Source organism: Pholcus phalangioides, unplaced genomic scaffold (genome assembly GCF_987345545.1).
Source record: "Pholcus phalangioides strain wild (caught in Gottingen) unplaced genomic scaffold, Ppha-v1.0 ptg000007l_1, whole genome shotgun sequence".
Lineage (NCBI taxonomy): Eukaryota > Metazoa > Arthropoda > Arachnida > Araneae > Pholcidae > Pholcus > Pholcus phalangioides.
In genome coordinates, this window is record NW_028301600.1 from 41006893 (window position 1) to 41017675 (window position 10783).

At 34.2% G+C, this 10783-nt stretch overlaps 1 protein-coding gene across 1 annotated transcript; it reads right to left on the minus strand.

Annotated features, from left to right (window-relative positions):
• Positions 1–1187: 1187 nt before the first annotated feature.
• On the minus strand, positions 1188–7556 carry LOC149085293 (uncharacterized). The gene is made up of 5 exons (XM_089233937.1): positions 7270–7556; positions 4866–4972; positions 4499–4720; positions 2108–2200; positions 1188–1712 (listed from the first exon to the last, which is right to left on the minus strand). The coding sequence occupies exons 2-5, from the start codon at positions 4951–4953 to the stop codon at positions 1468–1470; spliced, it is 648 nt and encodes a 215-aa protein (XP_089090063.1). The 5' UTR covers positions 4954–4972; positions 7270–7556; the 3' UTR covers positions 1188–1467.
• Between the last annotated feature and the right edge of the window lie 3227 nt (positions 7557–10783).

Genomic DNA, 10783 nt, shown 5'->3' on the forward strand with positions numbered 1-10783 from the left:
TTTTTTATAGGCAGTTCTGTGCCATTTCAAATTGGTACGATTATGTTCCCTATTTCTTCTCTTTTCCTCATGATCATTTTTGAAGATGAATAGAGCTTTATTATTTTTGAAGACCTTCATGGGTATTTATCGCAACTCTATCATTTCCACACAAGTAAGAGTTTTCCCTCTATTTGGCTGGTTATTCATCATATCCATTTTCTTAATGACTAACATAGGTGAAACTTATTGAGATGTAATAACCAACATTAATTCTTCATTTCTCTGATATACCCATTACGGCATTCGCCATACTTTGATTCCCATGGTCACGTCATTGTCACCTTTCAATAGACGAATTATAGCCGATGATATATTAATAATTATAATAACGAATATTTCGAGGGTTGCCTTCAAGGGAAATCATAAAACGAATAAAGAAGATATAATTTTTATTATTGTTAATTCTGCATTGCTAATAATTGTCATTTGTAGCTTCTAGAGGATTTATACATGGTCAATGTATTGTATTTTCCGGGGCAAGCGAATGAATGATTGTCATGCAGATGGATGTCCTCGGCAATAAACTCTCGAGCAGCCAATCTTTGTTAAATCGATAATTACCTTAACAAATCAACACTTGAGACTTCGAAAAATCCTGATGAAGGTTTAGGGAAAATTATATACCCCCCCCCCCCCCCACGAATGAACACCTATGAAATCTTCAAAAACATTTAGGATTATAATCTATAATTAATCCTCCCTATGCATTTCAATTCAGTTTAAAATCCTATTCAAATGCTCACAAAGTCAGAGGTGAAGAGAAAATATGGAGAAATAATAAGCTAGAATTTGGACGAAAAGATTTGGTTTTTGAATTCAAAAACTCCAAATAACTACAAAACTACCCAGTTGCTATATTAATATAAATGTCTGTGACTCAATATGAAAAAGCAAGCTCCGAATCGTCCTTTCAACTAGTTTTGGGCTATGAGTTCATTTTCAGGTGTGATATAATATTTTATTTCAACCGAAATTACAAATGTAATAAATATCTATACGTGAAAATCAAAAAAGAACTACTCCATCGTAAAAAAAGTTAATGAGTTTATTACACATGCTAATAATGTACTATTATTAACTATTTATATACAGTGAATAAATACATAATTCTTTATTCATTGTACAGTCCATGTTAAAGATGAATAACAAGGAAACGAGTTTATCCAGATTTGGTGGCAATTAGGATTATAATGTTTATTGAACGATTTTTCTTGCATTAATATTCTTGAGAGATAACCGACAACCAAATTAATTTTTAAAAAAATTAAGTTGTCTTTTTTTTTTTTCCTCTTTTTATAGTGGCTCTAAATTATTTTATAGAGTCAACTCTCAGATTTTAGAATTCTTACAAATCTGTTAGAATTTTGTGTGAAATATTTGAATATATTTTCAGATATCATACTAAAAGAAGCATGTTAATTCCATCTACGATGACTTATCATCGTCTTTATGCAATAAATGATGTAATGGGTGCAAAGCTGGAACTTTTGATCCTATTCTGAGTGATTTCATGATCTGCCCTGGAGTTTCGTAAAAACTGGCCCATCTAAAGCAACAGCGTGGACTACAATACAAATCTTGTCTTCCGCAACGACATTCCAAACAATTGTGACTGGCAGCTCCAACTACATCTCCGGTCTGGTAAGGGACTCCATCAATAACACATGCTCCTGATATATAAAAGATACGAGAAAGAAAGCAATAGATGTTTTAAATTGTTTTCTTTTCATTTTCAAGGATTAACAGAAAAATAAATTGTCACCTCGTTCTTATATAAAATTATGAATAAAACAATCTTTACGAAATTCTGTTAATGACTACGGTTACACAAACTGTTATATTGGACTATCCAGCTGTTACTAGCGGCTTCGCTTGCGTTTTTACGGCCTTTTTGCTCACCCTGTATATAGGTGATTCAATGGTTAGTTTTTCTCACGTGTTCACATTTTTGAACACTCAATCTTATTTATTTTACGTATCCCTAACGTTTGTATTTTTATAATAGAATAAATCCAATGCGATTTGTGAAAAGTATACACACTTAAATCATAAATGTGTGACTCACCGTAATCATCTCCAATTTCAGCGTAACTGTCAGGCAAAACATCGATGCTCTTATTATGTACTTGAAGTTTTGGACCAAGAGATTCAGGTATGGCTGAAAAGAATGATCAAAACATAATTTCATAAATAAAAACTTGAAAAACTCAATTGTTATTTCCTATATTTTTATAATATAATATTGGTGATTCACAGTCGGTGTGACACTTTATGGTTGCATAAGATCAGCTATGGGTACCACGAAGGACGATTTTGAAATTAGAATTACATTGAAATCAGTAATACCTATAGTTGTTCGTAAACAACGTGCCGCTAAATTACCTCGAGATCGGGCAAAGTGCCACGAGATATCGAAATTCTTATCACACACACACACACGGTTTGGAATTTGTGAAAAGTTTTGGATTCACTGTTTTAGTATCAACTTTAATTAGGTACATTTGATGCTTTCAGTTCTGTTTTTCTTAAACCAGAATAAAATCAATTCTCCTAAGACCATGATCGTTGACTGTGGGTACGCAGCGCCGGGCCAACAAAACCGGCATGGTTGTGAATATTTCTTATTATCTGCAGAAGGATAATTAAACAATTTGGAACACTTCATAATTTGGTGTGTCATCCTCGCCCTAGTGCCCCATGTGGTTTTCTATACTATCCCGTTTAGAAATACCGTCTTACGTTACCCCGAGCCATGGGCGGAGATACGGGGGGGCGTGGGGGCGTCACAGGTGGAGTCGACTGATCTAATGTATATATGTATATATGAGCTGACATCATCATCATCGTGCCCCCCCAGCAATAATGACCTTGTCCCCCCAGACATCCAAGTCAATCTCCGCCTATGCCCCGAGCTATACGATTTTTTGTGAAAAATACTCATTTTTCTCAAATTCAAGCATAATGACAGGATAATTGCTGAATTGGTATACAAATACAAGGCCACAACAGGCAAAATGCCCAACGAAGGTGGCTGAGAGAAAAAGGTGCCCATAACAAATATGGATGTCATTATATTTCAAAAATACAGCAACCCAATTAAAAATATAATTATAAAAAGTGCAAACTATATATATACATGATCACACAAATATTATGCAATGCTCATAAAAAATATTTATGGTTATTTTATTAAGTTTATAATCAAGTAAGAATTGTTTGATCGATCAGAACACTATATGTACTGAACTACGCTAATTTTTGAGAATCTACAGTATCAGCTGAGAAAGTGGTTAAAGGTGAAAACTTTGCCGCGTGATTTTTTAAAATGTGATTCCAAGCCTTGGTGTGGCATCTGCCATTTTTATAGACTGGTCACGATTTCATATCTGACGTCAAACCTTATTTTCAACCTTAAAAATTTGTACTTTGCATTTAGTACGTTGTGCCGGAATATAACTGTATTTTTGTTTTAATTTTTACCAAAAGAGATAGGTGTTTTCCTTAAACTGTGGTCCCCAATTAACTAGTATTTATACAGGGTGTCTTGTAAGTGCTATTGTGTAATATTTATCTCATCAACCGTTTGTCATAGAGGTACGATTCCAATTTAAAAATACTCGAAAACCGTTCAAAAACTAATTACCCGGTACCAGTTTTGAGAGTGAAAATACAATGTGTCGCAAAATAAAACATATAATTTTTATACGGTCCTCTTGTCCTCTAATTTCCAATTAGAAAGTTGTAGCCTTGTATCTCCTGAGGACAACAGAAAACATTCCATGCTTCTAAGTGCAATATTCGCTAAGATATTTCAATTCAAAAATCGGAAAAAAGTTACGGAAGAACAGCAAAAACTAACGGACAACGCTCCTTTCCTTCATTTATGCTGTCCTCTCCCAACTTTTCTCCGATTTTTGAATTCAAATATCTCAGCGAATATTGCACTTGGTAACTTGGACTGTTTTGTTGGCCTCTGGAAAGACAAGGCAAAAATTTTCTAATTGGAAGTTAGAGAACAGGGGTATCGTATAAAAATTTTGATTTTTTTTATTTTTATTTTGTTACACACTATATTTTCACTCTCAAAACCGATACAGGGTAATTTTTGAACGCCTGTTGAGCATTTTTTAAACCGAAACTATACCTTTACGACAGACGGTTGATGAGATAAAGGCCGCATTAGCACTTACAAGACACCCTGTATGTCTTTGTATGTGAAATCGTACCTCGACTTACGAGGTCATCGTCGGTCCCACATATACCGGTAAGTCCGGGTTCGTTCATTGGAAGCTAAACGAAAACAAGTCGAGTGTATGCGCAAGACTACTATAGTGGTCTTACGCATACACGCGACTTGTTTTCGCTCGTAGTAGTAGCTTCCAGTGGACAGCCGGTCTTACTGTACTGATCTTTCCGGTTTTATATAAGAATAATAACCCTTTATCATACTACTTACAGCATACATACAGTGACGGATTGCACATGCCGGTAAAAGTCATCTCGGAACATCCTTCTGGTGGAAAGGGACAATCCTGCCAGGCACACGAAATTTCACCTCGTAGACATAAGCACACATGACAAGGATTCTCTCTCAATATTCTTTCTCCATGCGTGTAAAGAAATCCTTCGATAATACATGATTTGATGTCGAGTTGTTTTTCTGCTGGTGCTACTATCACTGTAACAATTATTTCATTCGGAAGAAAACTTATAATTCTTATTACAACACATTCATTGTACAATCGAGTACTTACAGAAGTATATATTTTTTCAAATATCTATCAAAGACCTAAATTTGAAATGGAAAAAGAGGAAAAACTTACCAGATTCGATTCCCAGCAAACTAAGAACGAAATACAAAACTGTACATCCATCAACATGAAGAACGAAATTTTTACTCCAGAATTTCATGTCAATCTTCGATATATTCCTGAAATAAGATTGGTTTGATTGGAAGAGGGAGAGTCTGCTTATACAAATATTTTATAAAACAAGCTAACATATGTATAGCACATTGAATCTGTATAGATTTTGAAGTAATTCGCATTCTAGGCATGAAAATGAAATTTAACTTGTGCCTTTAATTCAAATGTATTAATTCACGGTTCTTCCGGTACTTTCTACAAATAGAATATGTTTTCAGCCTCATAGTTCAAGTCACAGTGGATACTAATGTAGGCCGTTATACAGTCGACGCTCGTTATAACGACCATATTTTAAAGATACCGTTTCGTGGCAATGCCCTTCATGGTAAATCCCAAATGTCTTCATATAACAACTGTCCTACACGCGGTTTCCTTTAGATTTAACGACCACCTTATATATGTCCGTTTTGAACCACTGTTGTTGACAATATTGAACAGTTGGGGATCGTTACGAGTGTCGACTGCATGAGTACAGTACAATAAACAGACATTAAATTAACTTCTTGTATCTGCATTTAATTTTAAAAAAAAGAATACATCTATGGTCGGGATTATATTATAAAAGTTTTGTAAAGTTCTTTTATACAAATACAAATACAAGTACAACGCCACAACAGGCAAAATGCCCAACGAGGTGGCTGACCTCGAAACTGACTTCTAAAACTTGAAAAATGCAATCAATAAGAGTATCTGTTACATTCGAGCGAATATAACCAATAGGATTATTGGTTGTTTTTTTCAAGTTTTTTGTAAAAGATCTTTCATCAAACTTTTACAGTTTAATCCCCGAATATAACAAACGGTCTCTCTTGTTTTATCACAGATTTAAAATGTCAGAATCATAAAAAATTAAAAATGTCATATCCATAAACTTGAACAATGCCCGTTGACATTGCTATAAAGACAAATTTATGTTATCTTCTCGATGAAGAATTTCTCTTTCACTCCTTAATCGTTATCCTCAGTGACATTTACGCTATAATTTTCCATCCTCTGATTATCTTTTACCGTTACTACGTGTATTTTTCGTCACCATTTTTTACGACCCGATACGAAACGATAAAATAAAAAAAACTAATTGAATTTTTGAGGTGTTACGCTTTTTTATTTTCTATCGCTTGCTAAGATGGCTTAATTACTACTCTTTAAAAACGACCGACCGCTTACATCGGCGTTTCTTTCGAAGTAATAAACTAATACTTGTGAACATACGACAGTGTTTGACGCTAACTTAATGGATATATTATGCAACTTTCGGAATTGATGAAGCTGCTCTGAAGAGTCGCGTCGTAGAGGTTTGGATGATTTGTCTCTGAAATGATTCCCTCGAGGATTTTAGCATCCATTTAATCATGCAACCACTAACACACATACGGTTTATACATTAACGACTGTTTTCGTAATCTTCTCTTTTTTCTAATGCACGTGGAAAATTATGCTCCACACTACATGCATATACGTACTATATTTAGAAACAAAATTACGCAAGTGCAAAGAGTTCGAAAATTTTGTCAACTTTTTTTTCAATTAAAAGGTAATAAAAAATTAATGGGGATGCGTTTTATTATAAACAAAATGGAAAACTTCCTTATTATAATGTAGACAAATCAAGTTAATATGATTTGTGTACTTTTGTGTATTCACTAATTTAAATAGATGAAGTTGAAATGACAGATTTGAACGGTTGTGAAACGTTCACTCAGAATTCATGCACGCGCCAGTAACAACAAATTTGCCTAAAAATTTAATTTATTATGTTCCCCACGTTTTACACAAGCCGTGATATCGTCTGTTTTTTTTTTCTGGTCCATAATCCTTTGAGACTCCGTATGCACGAACGCGAGGGTCGTTTTTTTCTGAAAAAAATGTGCTGATATTTTTTAAACCCCATGGATTATGTGTATCTTATCGTTGAAATCAAGGGTGAAGTCAACTCCCTAAAACATTGGGTCTAAAAAGGATAAATCTCCGAGGGATATGGCCGTAACTGTATAGATTAAATGTATGTACAGTATATATGCACAAAAAATATACAAATATTCAAAAAGTGAGCCCAGCGGATTATGTATGAGTTATCATGCAATTTCTTGGATTAAAGCCAAGTCTCATATCATCAGTCTCAACTCATACACTATTAAATAACATCGTATATCAAATACGTAATAAGAAGTCGTAAAAAAGCAGTGAAATTAAAAAAAATCGTGTAAAGGAAATATGCAGAAAACCAATGTATCAGTAGAATATTTTAAGGGCTTTAAAATCTATATTTACCTTGATTTAGTTTAAGTTAAGAAAAACTTACCTTTCTCGGGAAATATTCGTTGGGAGCAATACAAATTCGTCTTGAAAAAAGTCACAAAATGATTCACTGAATCAGTTATCGCGGGTAACACGTGCTACTTTACACTTAACTGCATATTTCTCTCTTAAAGGTGGGTATAAAAATAATAATAATAAAAGTGAGAACTTGTCAACCTTGATTGGTACTTTTTCAACACATAATTCCTAGCTTGTCTCTTCCCAAAGCAGACATTTCTCTCATCCGTATCATTAAGTCTTTTATATTTCCTTTTTTGCTTTTTCTCATTCATGAACACCATCCTTAACAAGTGAAAGTAACAGGCTAACCTTGGATCGACTGCTTTGCTAGAAGTCAAATATACATGTATGTATGATTTATATCGCGTTTCCCATCCTCTAAATCTCCAATATTCTCATTAGTGGGAAATGCAACAAGCCATAACTGAAAAGCTTAATGTTTTCTTGAATACCACGTTACTGCTTGAATAAACATACATTACAAATACGTTAACTGCAGAAAATTTTTCCAATGACTAACTCTCAGCCACCCGCAGTTCAATAATTAATTGGTCATAAGACTGTTATGTTTAGTCTTGGCTTTTCCAATTTCTTCTCAAGCACTTTAATGATGAAACATTTCTCGACTCTAAGGAATATGATTGAACCATATATATATAAATTCTTTTTTTTAAACTTCTAGTTCAGAAGGCGAATTTACGTAACTTCTAGATACGTGAATAAATATTGTAAATATGGAAAAGATATTTTTAGCACTTGGTGATGCTGTATGTTGTTTTCACTCCATGAATGAATAATCTTCAAATGTTGATGATGATGTTTCGTCATTCATGTTTTTTTATATCGACTGAATGTTGAAAATTCTATTTTTATTTTTTTTTCCTTTAGTTTAATCTTCCATCTACCGACGGTACTTAGGGTAAGTTCCAGATTAGATAATTTGTTATGTAACTAACTAATTTCGTTTGAAAAACATTATTTTTTATTTTTTGTTTTTAATTAGAACTAAAATGACCAGCTAAATAATTTACACATAATAATTATTCGTTGTTTTCATTATATTTGTTATCATTTTCTTCTTATTCCACTTTTCATAATGTGGTAAATTAAGGGTTAAAATGAAAACAAAATGAGTATTCATATCAGATAGCATCAATTTAGTACAATTTGTTATATCTTATACTTTGCTCACAGTTGAAATCTTTGAATACGAGAACTACCTAAGATGGCCTAAGCTTCAATCAATTCTTTCCTTCAATTAAAGCAATTTATGCATGGAAATTTACTACCGTTTTTATCTCGCATACATGTACCTAGGTCGGAGGAGATCTAAAGTAATTACCCCCGAAGACATAATTTGTTTCGGAATTGTGTTGATCACCCCACGGTGTGCGCGTCTGTCCGGTATTGTACGCATTACATTTTTAAAAGGTGCTGCCACCTACATATTTCCCAAGCCTCAAGTCTAAAGGATTGCTTGCTTCATTTTTCCAACATACTCTCTCTCCTTCTGTGCATCCAGCTGAAAATAACAAAAATCGAGAAGTTATCGTTACTACAGTACAAGATATCGTTGCTGAAGTACCGCTATATTGGTCTTGAATTTTGTATCCAACAGTTTCCAGCTGTGTGTTATAAAAACATTAGATAATGCTGTTGTTTTTTTTTTATTTCGTCCTGAAATACCAAACCAAAACTCAAGAACCACCCTGTATTTGCTTTTATGCGAAAGAGGGTGGTAGGAGTAATAAATTTGAAAAACACTGAGATGTAACTGCTATGCACCCAAGTAGCATATTAACTAAAAAAAATAAGCTCCTCCTCCACTTTTTTCCAACTAAGAAGAAACGGTGTTATCCTTTCAAAGGTTTTGCTTTACTTCTAATAAGTATTTAAGTTTGCGGTTGACCCGGGACTAATTGCAAAGCCGGAACCAGAGGGGGGCAGGGGGACAACTGCCCCAGGCGGAAAAATTTAGGGGGCGGCAGTTTTAGGTAGAAACAAAGAACACCGTCATAAAATTATCGAATTTTGAAGTTGCTGGCGCGTCAAAATCATGTTTGCCCCGTGCGGCAAAAATTTTAGTTTCGTCCCCGACTAATTAGCCCTCTTTCGCGTGGCGAAAATGTTCTGATTGACAAGTTCAATAAATCAGTGAATTATATGGTCCCCGATATAAAATTAATTAAAATTATATCACTCAATATAGTCCCACTCCGACTTAGAACTTCCCGAATTACGAACAGAAATACAAATACAAATAAATACAAATACAACGCCACAACAGGCAAATTGCCCAACGAGGTGGCTGACTTAAGAACATCATGGATCCCCGAGCCATTTTTTGGAGGCCCTACCTATTACTACTACACCCCCCCCCCCCCCCGCGGAACTCCCCAACGAATCGATACTTTGGTAGTCATATTAAAACGTCGTGGTTAGAATGAAGCTAAGTTCATTCTGACCACGATCTTTTACTTGAAAAGAGGGGCATTTTTTTTCCGCTGAGCAACCGAGAGTTGAAATTTGGTAACCAGTCCAAGTGGGATCCCCCATCAGCGTGATAGTGGTTATACTGTATTTATTCTCTGCAGATAGCACCTATTTTGTGCCAAAATGAATAGAGAGATCAGAAATTCAAATCAAATCAATCAGAGGTTAGGAATTTCGTGGTTTTTCTTTTATTTGCCTTTTTCGAGATTATATCAGGCATTAGATTATTCACTCTTTCATAGGGTTACCTTACGTCCCGTATTTCGTAGGACATTCCCGTATTTTCATGTAATTTTGATCATACCGAATTTTTTGTTAAATGTCCCATTTTTCACGTATTTTCAACGAAGCAAACTTGAATTTTTATTCTTTATTGAAATCAAGAATTAACCACGTTACAATCAAGGACGTAATATTGCGCCCAAACGTCAGTTCTCTCTGTTTTCTTTCTCTTTCCTCATCATCGCGAAGCTTTGTCGTAACCCTACGAAACTAATTTATACTTTTTACCTCCGTTTATTTCTATATTCCTATTACACGCATGATTTTTTTTGCACGCATGATGTATATACATCATAAGAGCGAAAGAGAACACGTTGGGTGAGGATGAATAGAGAAATCCACTTCGTACCTATTCTATTATCTGCTTATCTATTATACTGTTTTCCTTTCGTTTTGTTTTTTTTTTACTTTTTCTTTCCTTTTACTTCTTTTCTTTTTTCAAACGTGCGGTTAGCTTAAGACAATGTTACCATATTTATCCCTGGTTCGTCAAATAGAAATCATCAGAATTTCTTGTTAATAGCTTGTAAGTGAAGGAATTAAAATTATCTTCTCAATTCGTAAATTATGTTACGATAATTATGACTATAAATAAGAATATTCATCCCACATGTTTGTCATGTTTTAAAACGTTTTATTTCAATAACGAACGGAATTCATTAACGAATCGAGTTCGTAAACCGAGGGTTGACTGTATTTGGAATTCCGATATACGATATTTT

Coding starts and splice junctions, on each gene's coding strand:
- LOC149085293 (XM_089233937.1), bottom strand. CDS start 4,953: ATGAAATTCTGGAGTAAAAATTTCGTTCTTCATGTTGATGGATGTACA. Junction 2,201..4,498: donor TCCGTCACTGTATGTATGCT/GTAAGTAGTATG, acceptor CATTCTTTTCAG/CCATACCTGAATCTCTTGGT. Junction 1,713..2,107: donor TGAAATTGGAGATGATTACG/GTGAGTCACACA, acceptor TTTATATATCAG/GAGCATGTGTTATTGATGGA.